The following is a 17,609-nucleotide window of genomic DNA, read 5'->3' on the forward strand; positions in this document are numbered from 1 at the left end:
AGTGGGTCCCTCAGTCTGTCCTCACTCTGGACACTTGCAGTCGTCACACATGGAAATCAAATGTGTGATAAGCTGCAGGATTCAAACACAAGTGTAACTTATAAACACATGTTCATACTTTTATTCCACAATCAGAGAGAAAGAAACAGAGAGAGAGTGCAGGACAGACAGACAGGTGACAGTCTCAGGTGTACACACTGCTACACAACAGCACAGAGAAGCAGGATTTAGTGTTTGTGTTATTACGAGTGTAAACAAGAAGAGTTCCAGATGGTGCAGTGGACACATGTGTGACTGCTGTGATTAAAGCATCTTTCTTTCAGCTTAACGAGTGAACCGTCAGCTCGTTCAAACACACGTTAAAGTCTGTTTGGCTCGACACCACCGAACAGAGGCAGCAATATAACACAGCTCACATTAACAGTGCAGTGAATCCTGCTTGTGCCGTGATGTTCAGGACTGCAAACCGAGCAGCATCACTGACTTTCAGCCTGTTGTGTTTGTGGATATATGACTGACTTTAATTATCCACAGAATCATCAGATTCTCTGTAAGATTAAGGTCGACTATTGAACGGCGTATAAAGTAAAGGCTTTAAAACAAAGTTAGTACAAACGTCACTAATGTCACATAACTTTGCCGACATGTGGCCAACAGCAATGTTTTAATGTTCTTCGTTATTAAACAACATAAATAAGTGACATAATATTCAGTACTTACTTTTGACAGTTCACTCTTCGGCCGCTCCCTTCTGCTGTATTTTGTGGCAAAATTATCCACACCCACCACCGCGCTATGAATTGTGGGATATATAGGACCACGAAGCGTGCACCGGACCACGCTTGATATTTGGGGAAATCGTCTTTTCCTGTTTGTCATGTAGGTTCCACTTGTGTCTCTCTCCCTCTCTTTGTCTCCCAGTTTTTGTCTCTCCATGTTTCCTGTTTTATTTTGAAAGTCTTGTTTCCATGTTAATTGTGTTTAGTTTTGCTTCCCCTGTGGCTTCATGTTCATTTGTGTCAGCTGTGTTTCCAGGTGTTTCCACTTCCCTCATCACCCTCCTGTGTATTTCAGTCCTCTGTCCCTCTCTGCTCAGTGTCAGTTTCAAGTCTCAGGGTTCTTCACTGTTCAGGTTCATATTCACATGATAGTAGGGCTGCACGATTTTGCATAAAATGAGAATCACGATTTTTTTGCTTAGAATTGAGATCACGATTCTCTTTTCCAGTATAAATATTTATTGCACTTATTAACTGCACATCAACTTCGTAACAGTTGAGACTGAACATAAAAACAATAAATAAACATAAAAACAACAAATGTCTCACGTTTTGTTGTTGCTGCAAAATGTTGTACTGCTTGAAATTCCGTCTCCACCGTTGCTCGACGCTGCGTGTACAGAGCAGGTAGTGCAACAATAGAAAAATAGTTGCGGGACGGCACTGTGTAGCGTTTGTCTAGGGTGTTGATCATTTTCCTAAATCCCTCGTTTTGCACAGTGTTGATGGGAGCCATATCTTTGGTCAGGTGATAAGTGATAGCCTCCGTAATGTCTTTGTGCCTGCGGGAGGTCGACGGGTATAGGGAAGCGCTGTGTAAGGTTCCCGTTATTGATGTTTGGGTGGTTGACCGGGACGGATTTTCTCCTGTCACTTTCTCGTCATCCCTGACGTGCTCTCCGTGGTTTTTTCCCTGCTAATTTTAGCATCACACGGCAGCTTCTGTATCACGTGGTATAAGGCTCCGCCCTTGTCATTTGTTGAGCAGGAAGAGTGAGCGCTTGTTTTCATGCAGAGTACGTCCCGGATCAAAATGCGGTACAATCGTCGTCATTTGGAAATGAGATCGCACATAAGTATGAATCGAGATCGCGATTTTCTAACGATTAATCGTGCAGCCCTACATGATAGTCTTCATGGTTAGTTTTAGGTGGTCCCAGTTTAGGTTTTAGTCTAGTTCGGCCTCCGCTTGCGTAGCCTTTGTTTGGTTTTTTTGCGTACAGCCTCAATAAGCAGCCCGCTGTTTGTTACGCTTTAGTTTTCACTCCTGTGTCTGCTTTTGGGTCCACACCTCAAACACACCTGCCCACCCAGCTGTGAGAAATCCTTCAGTGATGGTATGTAAAAGTACGCTGGGATCAACATAAAGTATATTAATAGATATAGTAAGTTAGAGCACGTTAGAGATTCGTGACAGTATTTTGGATATACGCAAAAAGAAACACTCACATTGGTTTTATAATGAGTTCTTGAGTCATTAGACATAGACTGTTTTAATGACTTATGACAATAACATATTGCAAACTTATCAAAATGACCATTAGTCCCGTCAGTGGGACAGACCAAAACAGAGCAGAGTTAACTCATTCACTGCCAGCTATTGGCAGTGAATGAGTTAAACCCATTGACTCATTCACTGCCATTGACGGCTATAGACGTCAATGGCAGTGAATGAGTTAAAAACACACTGACAAACTGTCATATGTATCTAATTAAAACATGACACTGACCTTTCATTCGTTCAGACTCTCAGATACTGAGCTTCACCTAAACTACGCCCTTTGAAATGCTGATATGTTTGTTTTGACTTTTGCACAACTGAGAACTAGATTAGTCTTTACAAAACTAACCTAGTCAAAGAGCATCACTCCACATGGTCAGCGTGTTCACTCATCATCAGACTAACAGGTTAAATGTAACCGACCACACCCATGTTCATTCATCTGACTTATTCCTTTATTTAAAACAAACATACTCAAAGATAAAAAGTGTAAATATTTGATTTTGTGGTGTTAACAGGTCATCAGCAAAGGTGACCCCATCTATAACAGCACAGGTACTGGCAGGTGCTGGTCTGAACTATTCAGGTGATTCTTAGTAAAATGTCACAGTTTTTCCAGGAGTGGGTGTCGAGCAAACTCATCTCAAGGTCAGACTGTAACGATCAGAGAAAAGCTCCATAAAGGCGCCATTAGAAAACACTGAACAGGTGCTTGTTTGGAAAGGATGCACGGAAAGCCTCCACCAGTACCACCACTGGTAATAACAAAACAATAACCTCAAACCTGGACCGGATGCTGTAGATGACCACTGCACGGCAACACATCAGGTGAAGTCAGGTCTCACTAAAAGCTGCAGAAAAACAGTGATTGATATTAGGGCTGGGCGATATGACCCAAAATTCATATCTTGATATTTTTTAGCTGGATGGCGATATAAGATATATATCTCGATATATCTTTTTTTAAAGCCATAAAGTAAGAACAAAAAGAGAGTTCTTAGTCAAAGCTGTGTCCCAGATGTCACACAGGCACTTTTATTAACATAGAGCAGATGTACATAAAATTTACTCAAAAATAAATTATGAGCATTTATTAAATAATAATGCTCCATAAATAAAAGAAAACAATGTTGTTTTTGTGCATAACAAAAAGCTCACAAATGTGCAGTCAAAATGTAAACTAAAAGACGCTGAGCGTAATAACAAAGACAGATTTCACAGCTGCTCTGTTCCCAACTTGTACTGCGTGACTGACAGCCTGGAGTTTGTAATCCGCTTCGCAACCACGTCTCTTAACAGGTGCCATTTATGGTCCTTATACACAGTAGGGTACTATTACGTTGAAGCACAGTACGTATCACTCCGCGAGGCTCAGCCGTAATGCTCCGACAATCCATCAAGCGGTGCAGCTCCGTAGCTTACCAAAGTCGTACTAAAACATTTGTGACAGATTGCTGAGCGCCGTGTTCCACATAAAATCGGTTCACGGCCATCAAGCACAACCAGAATTCATACATTAGGCGCGCTGTCAACTTTTGAGAAAATGAAAGGATTTTAGTCCGTGCAGCACCTCTGGGCTGCATGGCGTTAGCGTGGTTAGCTCGTTAGCGTGGTTAGCTAGCTAACACGTTGACGTCGTCCAGCCCCACGCACGGGGCGATGCGCAGTAACTCGTTAACGGATTTGCCGTGTCCATCTTGTCGCTTCCTGCAGGTGAAGCGATGGGGGAGGAGGGGGAGTTGTGTTCAGTGAAGGAGAGGCGAGGCCGAGTAACGTTGCGTAAAGACGAAAGTGGACGAAAGAGAGGCAAACTTGCGGCTCCGCAAGTATAATTATAACGTAACATAGACTATATCGATATAAAGGATATGGTCACATCTTATATCTCGTATAAAAATATATCGATATTTTTTAAAAACTCGATATATCGCCCAGCTCTAGTTGATATGATTAACATGTTTCATCAGTTGTTCTGATGGCACAAACAGGTTTATGACCGAAGAGACATTTTAGCCAGAAAACTAACATCTGTTGAAGGTCAAATGAGCATCTTCCCAGCAAGATGACTTTCTATTAGACTTTAACCTTTAATTACATTTAAATTTAACCTATAACTCTCTCGTTAATCATACTAAGAGCCGATTTACAGCTTCCACATCCATCCCTGTTAAAACTAACTCAATAATGACATCTACCCACTGCACAGGGAAAAGTAGGCTTACTGCAACTGCAATTAATTTAGCAACTGTGACAACTAGGCCATATGGTAGCAAAGAGCCATCTGCATAAATGAAGTTTCATCATATTGCACATAACTTTTGTTAATGCCTAAAGAGCAGAAAACATGAATGAACTTGTGTTTTTTGAGTTTTGAGATTTTTAAAAAAGTATATTTCACAGTCAAATCTGTGATGTTGCAACAGATTCAGTTTCATTTAGCTTTATTTCTACAGCACCAAATCACAACAACAGTCGCCTCAAGGCACTTTTATATTAACAGATTTAATCACTGCTAGCATAAACACACTTGTTTGTACACAGTTCAATTTTTCAATTCAATTCAGTTTTATTTACACAGCTTCAAATCACAAGAACGGTTGCTTTGCGGTGCTTTCTGTTGAAAGGTAAACCTACAATAACACAAAGAAAACAAACCCAACAATCGAATGACTGATGATTGAAAACAGGTCAACTTTGCATGTTCTCAAATCCTTCCACCCTTATTCACTGTGAGAAAGCTGCATCAGTGCAGATCAGATGATTCATTCTGGGCTGAACCAGGTCAAAAAGGGAAACTGTGACTCTCTCTTTAAACTGACTGAAGGACTGATGGTAACACAAGCAGTGGTGTTATAAACGAGCCCATTAACATGAGCACGTCTTCATAATTCTGAAATGCGAGCTAATAATCCAGACTCTTGTATTTTGAAACAGCAGAGACGTTTTAATTTATAACCCTTTGCAGAACTTGTAGATAAAACCGTACCTTTATGTTCTGCAGATAACAGACTGATTCAAACAGCTGTGGAAGATGTAATTACGGTTCCTTCACTTCTCTCGTGTAATAATGTTTCAAATGAGTCGTCCGCTAAAGGCTTTTAGCACCTTTGTGCTGTAAAAATGGTCCCTGCTTCTTGGCCTTCTATTGAAAACGCTGTGACCGGTTGATGCACATCATCAGTCCTTCTACTTTATCACTGCGTGCGTTCATTTGTCAACAGAAAATTGCTCTGTCCATTTTCTGCACCGCGCTCATGCTGTTGAACAGTGCAGCACAACCACCGGCTTCAGATTAAAACAGCCTCATCTGCACAGCATCAAAAGAAGAGCGGGCTGGTCCGACAGGAAACAGAAAAGCCGTCAGATCCTGAGTGGACACGTTTTAGAAACGAGCTTTGCTGCAGTGGGTAAAAATAAACTTTGCAGCATCACAGCTAAACTCTTTAGCATCTTACAACAAATTTACATTTCTGTTGCTGTGCTCCTGGGAGCAAAGTCATTCTTAACAAAAGAGCTCAAAGACAAAAGATTTTCAGCAAGTACCAGAATAGAAACCAACAAACAACAAGTTTCTGGGACAAAATGACTCAGCAACAGCCAAACTGTGATATAGCTCCCGTGGTGAGAACAAAACAGATGTAACAGTAACCGCCATCACTGTGAATACATTCAATGAAGCTCTGGAGGTCGCGTAACAGAGCTAAACAGTAGGGGTGCAACGATATTCGTATCGATATTGAACTGTTCGATACAGTGCTTTCGGTTCGGTACGCATATGTATCGAACAATACAACATTTGTAATTTATTTTATCAATTTTCCTTCTGACGATGCTGTCTGTGTTGAGCGCTCAGTGAATCTGCATTCGACTACTCCGCCTAGGCTCGACAGTGCAGCCTAGGCGGAGTAGTCGAATGCAGATTCACTGAGCGCTCAACACAGACAGCATCGTCAGAAGGAAGAGCGCAGGGCAAGCTAGCGAGACAGAAGTTAAGCTCTCCTTGCAACATGGACCTCCCCCACCCTCATTCAGATCTGGCGTTTGGAATTATTTTGGTTTTCATGTGACGTATGACCCTGAAGGTAAGCGAGTCATGGACTAAAGTAAAACAGTATGTTGGATGTGCCATGCAATGCTCAATTACATTGGTGTGAACTAGTGTGTTAGCGCAGTTAGCTCGTTAACGTGTTGGCCGTCTAGCCCCATGCACGGAGCGATCAGCGGTAGCTCGTTAACGGAGATTTGCCGTGTTGTGGCGTTAAGGTCATTTCAACGAGATTAACCTGAAAGCACTAGTGGGAACACAACGAATATGACTGCACATTTACACCGACATCATCCTAGTGCAAAGACAAAAACAACAAGCATGCTACTAACTTTAGCCGAGTCATTTAGACAGCTGTTAGCACATGATTCTCCTTATGCTGCTGAGAATATAGCCCAGAAGAAGCGGATAGTATAGCTTTTATTTTGGAAAGAGACATTTCTCTGTAATAAACTCTCTTTTCCAAAGATGAGTGATTCCTCAATCAGATACAGGGCTTGCAATATCGCTAGCCCGACGTCCCGGAGCTAGCGATTTTTTCAGTCGGGCTACCAAAATCTATCTCTTCCCTGCCCGTCGGGCTATTGTAGGAAAAATATATGTCAATGCTTTTGCATTCTTTCAGAAATGTAGCTGGGTAATTATGTCATTGGCATCGGTGAGCCACTGTCAATATGTGACATATTGAAGTCGCGTTTGAATTTGCGCTTGTTTTTTTGCTTTCACTTTGCAATCGTGCGAACTGTGTATAGAGAGCGACAGCACTGATCTGTGAGTGATGATAATTTGTGCACCAATTCCTCTGACATCGTCTTATTAATCGTTAGCTTACTATGCAAACATGACAAGTGAAATCTCCCGCAGCTTAAACATGTGAGAGGTTGATCGCGCAGAGAATCGCTGAGCTTATGTGAGTGCGGCAGGATATATATTTCACTATGATGACCTGGATGACTGAGAACCTTCACAGACAGATATATATTTTAGTTCTGCTGAGCCAAATAAGACAGGTCAGGGTGAAGAAGTGACAGCCAAAGAAAAGCTTACCACAAAACGGAGAAGTTATGACAAATCAGACTATAAGGCAAAAAGAAAGTGCAGCTTTATGGTTTCATGGACAAAAGAATTTCTGTGGCTGCAATATGACGAGCTAAATAACAACGCGCACAAGGGTTAGGGTTAAATTTAAAAACTGCACTTTTGAGTTAAAATATATATTTATAATTTTAATAAATGACAAATAAAAAATGCATGAACATTTTTTTTGTATCGAAAAAATATCGAACCGTGACACCAAAGTATCGAACCGAACCGTGAATTTTGTGTATCGTTGCACCCCTACTAAACAGTCGTATCGGTGCATCAGTGCTTCCTTTCCTCACACTTACTAAATATAATAAGCACATTTTATCAGTGGAGATGGTCTCTGGGAGTTTTATGCCTTTTAGCAGCTGCTGTATGCACAAAGAGCACGCAGCACCCTCAGCTGAACATAACAGATTATGAGGCATGTTTGGCTGAAGAAAGCCGCTGGTTCAGGGTTATTTGCTTGAGGATGAGTATTGTACAAGTCGCAGAGTCAAAGATTCATCAGGAGGATAGTGTAGTAAAATTCTTCAACGCTGGATCACTTGGCTAATGAGTCTGCTGGGATTTCCAGCTGCCTTCGCTAAACCATACCATGTTTTTCTAAAACCATTAAGACTACAGCAGAACGTGGCCGTCAAAGTGTTTAAAAGCCAGACAGGTGGTCCACTGAGAGGGAGAGTATTAAATCCATACTCGGCACTAGAAAAAACACAGTTGTATGAAGGTGGTCCAACTTTGCTGACATCTACTGGAGTGGTGCCCACAAGGTCAATCATTTCTCTGTGCTCCAGCTCTTTGTGTCGTGACTCCTTTTACATTTGTTCACAATCAAACACACTTACTGTCTTTAATCATCCTCTCACATGAAGCAGAGAAACTGGAAGGATCTGCGATGTACAAAGAACATGCCTTTCATTGATTATCTGCAGCACTCAAACAAAAAGTAGTTTCCAGTGTTAAAAGCTTCATGCTGTGTCTCAACTCGGGGGCCACATCCTTCGGAGGCTGCATTTGTAGGCTGATTACATCACAGTGATGCAACGAAGGCTGTCCAGATAAGTAGACTCCAGCCAAAGCGTCCTCCTTTTCCCCAGATTTGAAGGATGGGTCGGGTGTATCCTTCGTGGTCCACCATATCCCAGATTGCATAGTGCGGCTCAGCCAGTTCCAGTTTTCAACAATGGCAGCAGCTACATAGTTTTAATATTACTCTTTCTGGGTCACCAAATACATTTTAAGTTATTTTCAGGCGAGCGTGTAGCTGTGCAAACTTCAAATATCTGCTCGAGTTATCAAGACATCACGTATTTGCAAAAGTGCTTCGATGTTTTCGGAGGCGTCTGTTACCCACCAGCTGATAGCCAGCCGGGAGCTCGAGGTTCACTAGTGTTTGTCGGCTGGAGTCGATGAAGTTGGACAGCCTTTGTGGCGTCGCTGTGACGTAATCAGCCTACAAATGCGGCCTCCGACCACTGGGACACAGCTACAGCCTGTGTTTGGCTAAACAATCGCTCACACTGGACGTCGTTTCCACTGCTGTCTCCAGCAGGTCACTGAATTTGTAACGAGACTCATCTTTCTTTCATGATCGGTACGGCTGACGCAACATTTCCAACTAACCAGCGGACAGACAGAGATCCAGTAATTGTGTTTCAGAGTATTTATCACTGTAATGCAAATATTCCACTAAAGGAAAACTTTGAAATGCAGACTGCAGTGTGATAGAAACACTTAGGAAATGTGTTTATGTGATTTAGAAAGCAAACCTCAGCCGTATCAAAGCTGCTCTGTGCTGAAGGCGCACAGCGCTGAGGAAAGCATGAGCTCTTCTTTTATTGTGATTTGATTTTGCTGTGAGAGGAGGAGCACGTGGGGAAAAGACCAAAACAGAGGCTGAAATAAAAACGAGCTCTGCTGTATTCTGTCCTTTGCTGTGGCAGGACGCCTATTATAAATGTAGCTGTCTATTATCAGTTTTATGTACCGCTGTCGCTCTTTTCACATTCTGTGTACAATGGAAATGAATTTTTTGGCCTTCATAGTAAAGGAAAATTGATAGAGCTGCTGCTTTTAAAGGAAATTGCAGATTTTCAAAATGTGGTAACCATTATTGAGACGTGGTAAAAGGCTTTCTTTTTAAACTGGGTCCTTTGGGCTGCACTTTTGGAACTGCCTATTATTAAGAAAACATGTAAGTGGTGGACTATAAAAAAAGACAACTTCTTCTCACATGCAGGATTTATATTTGAGTTTTATCTTCCAACCTACAGGTTAGTCTGACTTCAGTAGATCCTTCAGGTTCTGAAAGAGATGCCGTAAGGTGCAGGCAGGCGTGCTCTGCTGGTGCTGTGGGATGGATGGAGCTGAAGGTGACTGCAGATGTCTTTGAGGTCCACACCAAGAAAAAAGCAATGGAAACATTTTTGGTTGCATTTCTTATTGACTTGGGTGAGTAATAACCACAATCAAGATTTTGTTTTCAATAGAAACGGTTGAGATGTCATAACCCTGTATTATCAACTGTATTATCTACAAGTACAGTAGATAATACAGTTGAAAAAATCAAATAAAGGCCAAATTATAATTAAATGAATAACAAAAACTATCCAGGACATTTGATGCAGTTTATTTCTAGTAGCCAGTGAACAGCCGAGCTGAGGTCCAGGGTGAAACCAAGCCTAACCTTTCACCTGTGACATTCACAACACACGTTATGTTTGCTTAACCCAAACCTAGCAGAGCAGTTTTGGTCCCTAAACGTAACGACGAACAAAGAAAAATGAAATGTCAAAAACAGGAGTTTGTTAGGCCAAACAGTGCTGAGGTTATTATGGAGATGTTTGATGATTCAGTTGATCCACCAGTTTAATAAACACTTCATATATACATATGCATAACTATGAAAGGAAACGTATGTTATGTGTCCCAGTTAATAAGATGGGAAATCTTGGGCAAATATCAGAAATGACTCTTGATTCTGATTACAGGTAAAAACGACTTACTCATTCTGACGTTGGTGCATCACTACAAAGTAAAAGCAGCAGCTGGTATTGAAACAACCATCCTTGGTCGTTATGTAGATTTCTCTCAGTTGCTGATATCGATGCTCAGAATAATGTGTTAACAAGAGAATTTCAATTTGACTCATTAAACAGCACTTCAATCTAAAAGCTTTGATTCGGTTCATTAGAAGTTTCAGTTGTGGGTGAAGAATTATTTCTGCTACGATTCATGTTCAACTCATGTCCTGTTTTAGTTGGAGGAACTTTCTCTCTGAACTTTCTGGCCTCTTGCACAACAAACAGCATCACACTGAGTTTGTCTCTATTTTCCATATTCTAGACTTTTTGTTAGCAAAAGGCAGAAAGAGGCTCAACACAGATTTACTTTGTGACGCTCAGTTTACTGATTCCAGGAGCAAATAAATGACTTTGATGTGGTTACTGTTTCCAATGATCACAACTAACTGATCTGATTTAGAGGATTGAAGCTAACTTGTTGTTTCCTTTGTTTCTAAATGACTGTGAAACTTCGACTTGTCATGCTGCACACTGAGTTTCAGTCTGGAGAAAAAACTATTTTCCAGTGTTTCTGCTGTGAAATGGCCCGGGGCACAAACTATTTCTGAAGTATTTCACAAATGGAGGTCGCGTTTAAAAACCTTCTTTGGACAGAAAGGATTTTTTAATACTGCTTAAAACTATTAAATCATTTCACATTTAGGATATCTTTAAAAATTACACTGAAATTTTAAAGCAACACATTTTAATCTGTGTGGTTATGTTATGGTAGGTTTACTTATGAGTGATAATGTCACGGGTTGAGATTAAGGACTGGACGTCCACAGTCCAGTAAGTCCATTAGAGCACTATGGACTGCTCCCGGTTCTCCACTGTTACGGCTCGATGCGTCTGGGCATATTTTTGAGTTTACTGTCCCATCAGAGAGACGATTCACAGCAAACACGACCAACGTTAAAACTGTTTGCAAAGATACAAAGTTATGAATTCAAACATTCAGTGTTTGTTACATTAAAATAATGAAATTATTATTTTCAGAAGCTTTTTTTGCTGCTCGTCTCCTTCCAGCCTGAAAACGAGCTCAGAGCTGGTCAGAAATAACACAGTAACTGTGCTTCAGGGTTGTGACTCGTCAACTTTCTGTGGAACAATTACTGCAATATTATTTACAATGATTGTGTTGCTATAGTGACACAGCACCACCTAAAAACTTACATCTATAACTAACTACACATTTCAGGCTTGAATCATCATCTCTTCTGTTCTGTCCTCACTTTATTATTAACATGTTTATAGACCTTCAAAGTTGATGCAGATTCCTGTGACATGTTACAGGATGGAAATGTTTCTGAAAACATTTTTAGATGCATGTGAGAAACTGTGTGTTTGTCACTTCAGTGGAAACCTCAGAATATTTCCAACAACCAAACTCAGTTAATTTTTAAGTGATTGGCTTTCTGATGATTTTAATTTTATTAGTAAATCTCAACAAACGAACGGCAACAACGAACTGATTGCAGCGTTTGATTAAAGAAACTGATTTTTGTTTGTGCTGATGTCGCAGAGAAATAATCACGTGAAGTGGCGATTCATCTAATGTTACGAGTGGAAAACAACCAATTTATTTATGCTGACGTTCATATTTAATTAAGCACGTTTAAAGTTGTGTGGTTAATTTTTAAACACAAATCGTCACCATAGTCATGAAATATCATGCTAGCTGTAACGTGCAGTATGTAGATGCTCCGTGTGCTGTTTGCTGTGTAGAACTCAGAGTTAAACTCTGTAATCCATCTTCATAAATGTGCGTATGCAACTCCTCTGATTTAAAATAAATAAATAAATAAATCTTTCACATCTACAAAACTTCCCTCAGAGTCGATGTGCACATTTCAAGGTTTGGAGCAACGTTTGATGTTTGACTCCTTCATTCACTGGTTTGCATTGCTAACAGCCTGTGAAAGCTGCTGTGGGTCTCCAGCATTGTAAAGTTGGAGAAAATGACCTCTGCTGATATGAGCAGAGGTTACTACAAATTTACATTAGAAAGCTTATCTTAGAAACTGAGGGCGTCGAGTTCAAAAGAAGTGGGTGTTTGTTGCTGCAGCTTCATTAAAGTGCAGCCCGTCAGCAGAGCCTCTGCAAACTTTACCAAAAAGCCCAAAATGACAAAAACATGGTACTGTACTAGGAAACGCTGCTGTTGGGAACATTATGGAAAATCCTGACTTATATTAGGGGTTAAAGGTCAGGACGTTCTGACATCTGCCTGTTTGATTGGTTTCTTGACTGATTCGGTCTAAAGTGCCGTTTTATCACAACCAGAACACGTTGTAACCTGAAATAAATCGATGATGGTTAGGAAGGTTTTCTGTTTGCTTCTGCTGTTATTGTGAATATTACACCAAGAAGGAAGGAGAGCGTTGTCCTTTCTGTATTTAGTTGAGCGCTGCTGAATTCTTCAATATCAAACTGAAGAAAAACTGGGATTGATTAGATTTTATAAAATGTGAGCAGAAGTAACAGTGTTCCAGATTCTGTGTCAGTTTGCGTGAGGCCGGTGGAATCACTGTGATGAAGATGGAATGCAGATTAACATCACGCCGCACATATCGAATGGGAGCAGACAACTGTAATCTCATTACCATATCAGCTTCGGGGTGTAGTACCTGTGGAGACAGAAATTAAAATGAGATTGCTGTTGGAATCGTGCATCAACATCACAGCAGGACTTTTTGGCGCTGACACTTTGCATATTCCTCCACAGGTGACCAAACAAGACATGCCTCATGTCGTGTTTGAAAGGAGAACTTGAGCAGAAAGCGTTGGGCTGGTGACATTTTAAAATCTGCACTCTGACGCACTCTCGATGCCTACTTGGCACTGTCACAGTCCCAAACAAGCACAGGCTCACAGCTCGTACCGTCAGCGTCGCAGGCAGGATCGAGCACGTGTAATGTTAAGATATGACGTGTTAACAGAGAGACAGTGTTGTCGAAACAAATCATCATTATATTATCAGAAGCATCCTTACAGTAGCCTCTCCCAGATGGGCTGGAAGCCTTTTCCATGTCATGCCTTTATGCAATCACTCAAGCTGCTGCTGTTTGTTGCCAGGAGTGTTGTGTGCAGATCCTGAGGATCAGTATCCTGCTCTCCTGATAACTGCGCTACAAGATGTACGCACTATGCACTAGTCAAAATCTGAGCGTGTGAAAAACGCAGTTTTCCTGCTGGTGAATACGTCTGCTCAGACATTTATTTTGATGAACTGCACGGACGGTGATGAATGTATTTGTCCCTTTTATGTGATGGCAGCTTTGACTCTTTGTGCTGTGATGACCAGGTGGCAAATTCAGAGGCTTTGAGCCAAGAACTGCATTTTCTCCAAGGGACACTCCAGCTTGACCCGGCTTCCAGGAGGAAATTAACACGTATGCAGGCTGTTACAAAAACGGTTTGGGGGGGGGTATTCATGCTGATTTCATTGAGGTTCAGCATTATTGACTTGGCCAGTTTGACTGGCAGGTGTGCAGATTAGAGGCAGCTGTAACCAGGATCTGTCTGGCAGGCTTCACCTCCACTAGTTCAAGTTACATAATTAATATTAATGTAATAATCATAACTTTATGGTGGGAAAGAAGAACTCCTTTTTTAACAGGAAGAAATCTCCAGCAGAACCAGGCTCAGGAAGGGGCGGGGCCATCTCAACACCCGTGTTGGGGGTTGAAAAGAAGAAAGATAAAAGAAGAGGGCACGGAGAGACAGGACTGAGTGAGAGAGGAGGAAAACTGAATGACAAGCTGCAGCGGTGTTTAAACGTGTGGAGAGAAAAGAGGTGAGAGGAGAAGAAGTGATCAGGTGGTTCAGGGTCACCTGATCACAGGAAACCCACAGGAGAGGGTGTGACAGCCGAAGCTCCGCCTCCAGTTCTTCTCCTGAAAGCTTTAGGAACCACAGGTCGACCTGCAGCCTGAGAGTGAAACGCTCTGTCAGGATAACAAGGTTAAAGGAGATCTTTGTAATATGATGGGACCATGTGAGACCCTGTAAGTGAGGAGAAGGATTTTAAATCAACTTCTGGATTTAACAGAAACTAACGTGGGAGAAATGATTCCTTTTCCTAGTCCCTGTCAGTCCTCTCGTGGCACTATTTTGGATCAACTGAAGGCTTTTTAGGGAAATTTTAGAACCTGATAATAATGAATTACAGTCGTCCAGCCTGGAAGTAATAAATGCATGAACCAGCTTTTCAGCATCACTCTGAAATAGGATATTTCTAATTTTAGAGATGTTGCAGCGATGAAAGGAAGCAGTCCTACATATTAATAAGCGCATTAAAGAACATATCCTGATCAGAAATGACTATAACAGTGTATCTGCACACCATAATAATGTCACGTCTGGTTGGACACCATGTTCCTACGATTTAGAGGGCCAAACATGATCCAAGCTTTATCTGAAGCAGGAAGTAGAGAATCACAGAAATCCAGGCCTTTATATCTTTAAGACATAATTGTAGTTTAACTAATAGATAATTAGGTAGCATCTGCATAGCATTTCAAATGCATTCAGTGGGTTCTTACAGTATTGTCTAAGGGAAGCATGTAGACGTTCCTAGCACAGAACCCTGTGGAACTCCTTAGTGTGTGAAGAGCACTTCCTCTTTACATGAACAAACTGTCTGTTAGATTCAAACCATTGGATCATTTATTTCCTTTAATACCAATAAAGTATTCTAATCACTGTAGTAAAATACCGTGATCAGTGTTACTGAACGGTGCAGTAAAGTCCAACAGGACGAGCACAGAGACGAGTCCACTGACAGAGGACATAAGATAATTCTTATCTACGACTTAAACTCTTCAAATAAACATTCCTCGAGTCATCAGTGAGCTCTGTGAAAACTGATTTTTCAAGAATTGTAGAAACAGGAGGAAAGTTGGAGATTAGTGCATAATTAGCTAACAGAGCTGGATCACATACTTTTTAAGTAGTGGTTTAATTACTGCCAGCTTGAAAGCCTGTGATCCAATAGAGATAAATTATTATCTCAAGAATGATTGAAGTTTGTAAAGATCGATAGGCTAAACAGAGTCTGAATATCAGCTCTTATAAAAGCTGATTAATGAATAAATATGTTTCCTCTAAAGGTTAAAAAATTATTTTAGAAGAAATTCCTGAATGAATAGTTGTTCAACACAGCTGCGACGCTGACCTGGAGACGACGCAGATAACAAACCTGTTTCTGTTTAGTAACATGTCCAACCGCAGCTTTACAGACGGCTCTGCTTTGTTACAGCAACAAACTGTTTTTTCATGCCAAATGAAAACATTTGAAATAACTACAAGGCCACTGTCTGCTTTAAGGTGTGCAGTTATAGCAGAGAGTCAGTCCTCTGAGTATCTACAGTCATGTGCAGGGAGGGTGTAAAAGTACTCAAAAGGTAATCGACGTCTGAGTAATGTTTAGGTAGCTGCTCCACGCTGTGTTGGCGTGTGGCACGCACCATGACGGCAACAATGGAAACATTCGAGTTTACTGAAATAATTTCACCTGTGTGATGTAATCCACCACTGTTAAGAAATGATCAGACAAACGAGGGTTTCCTAAAAACCACTGTTCAATGAGTGAGTGGGCTCTCTGACGTTCTGAGAGAAGCCAGTTAAGTCCGATCATAGATTTGAAGCAGATTTTCTACACACGTTAAAATCACTCATTAAAAGTATTTCATCTGAGCTGAGCACTAAATTAGATAAAGTGTAAGAAGTCGTACAGAAACTTGGAATAATGGACGAGGACGATAAAAACAAATAAAGCTGTTTTTTGTGTTTACTAAGACTGCTGACCCTGAAACATGGCAGCTGGAGAAAACCTGCACCCACCAGGTTCAGGTTCATAAGTCATGAGGGCGTTCTAGTTACCGCAGACATTGCTGAGCTTAACCTTCCTACTTAGTTTAAACTGCTTAATGACAACAAACTTTTTCCTTTTTACATGGCAGCGTGTTGGTCCGACGCACAGCATGTTTGGAGATATACTTGTTGTAGCTGTTTACTGCCACCAGGGGGCAGTCTCAAAATCCTTTTTTTAAAATTACTGATATTTTTCATGCTTCTCCCTCGTCATGATCAACTCTGCCGTAACAATCGTTTTTCAACGCGTCGTTATTTGACCTACACATGTGCCATCCTTTCTCTCTGCTTACATACCTATGCAAATGGGCATGAGCGGGGTTAGAAGAGTCCTGCCTGGGCAAACATCTGCTGAAGTGTAAGGAGACTCTGCAGCTTCGAAACAAGAGCGCTCTTCCACAATTTGTTTTCATGGATTGGAGGCAACGTGAACAGCGATGCAGCATCAGTCATGCTAGCACCAGCTGAGGGACGGTGGCATCCTCCTGCACTGTTTGCTGACTCAAACACTCATTTGGAGAGTTTGTTCTTAATGTGACCATGTACAAAGCTTCCATCTCTCACCTCTATAGTTCATCAAATTTCGCAAGCAAAGAACATGACTGGGGCATGTTCAGAAACAGCTCTGACGATGACGTCAACGTGTTTACGGAAGCGGTTGTGGGATTCATCGGGAAACTAGCGGATGATACCGTGGAGACAAAGACTATCACAACGTTTCCCAACCAGAAGCCGTGGGTGGATAAAACCATCCGCGACGCTCTGAGATCCCGCACCGCTGCCTACAACACGGGACTCATGACGGGGGACATGGACCCGTACAAAGCCGCGTCATATAACGTGCGGAGGGCGGTGAAAGAGGCGAAGCAGCGCTACGGGAGGAAACTAGAGTCACAACTCCAACAGAGTGACTCTAGGAGCCTGTGGCGGGGACTAAGGACAATAACGGACTATAAAGCACCAACAACCGGTATGACGAACGCGGCCGTGACTCTGGCAGACGAGCTGAACACTTTCTATGCTCGCTTCGAGGCTGCAGCTAAGGTCTCCAACAATGCTAGTGTTAGCGGCGCTAACGGCTGCAGACAGGAAGATACTGCCAGCACCGGAAACGTGCTCGTCATCTCCGAGCATGAAGTAAGGAGAGCCTTCAAGAGAGTGAACACCAGGAAAGCAGCAGGACCAGACGGCATCCCAGGTCGTATCCTAAGAGACTGCGCATACCAGCTAGCTCCTGTGTTCACTGAGATATTCAACAT

The 17,609-nt window shown here is 41.7% G+C and overlaps 1 protein-coding gene across 1 annotated transcript in view; it reads left to right on the top strand.

Annotated features, from left to right (window-relative positions):
* The first annotated feature begins 6,226 nt into the window (after positions 1-6,226).
* The window catches only part of LOC146691378 (uncharacterized), a 49,004-nt gene continuing 37,621 nt past the window's right edge, over positions 6,227-17,609 (top strand). The window contains exons 1-2 of the mRNA XM_085434770.1: positions 6,227-6,362; positions 9,685-9,862. Coding sequence (XP_085290896.1) covers positions 6,351-6,362; positions 9,685-9,862 — 190 coding nt within the window. The 5' untranslated portion in view covers positions 6,227-6,350. The remainder of the gene's footprint in view (positions 6,363-9,684; positions 9,863-17,609) is intronic.

This window comes from Copadichromis virginalis, linkage group LG16, assembly GCF_057382275.1.
Source record: "Copadichromis virginalis isolate Kocher_CV1m ecotype Utaka linkage group LG16, C_Virginalis_male_GT1.1, whole genome shotgun sequence".
Taxonomy (NCBI): Eukaryota; Metazoa; Chordata; class Actinopteri; order Cichliformes; family Cichlidae; genus Copadichromis; species Copadichromis virginalis.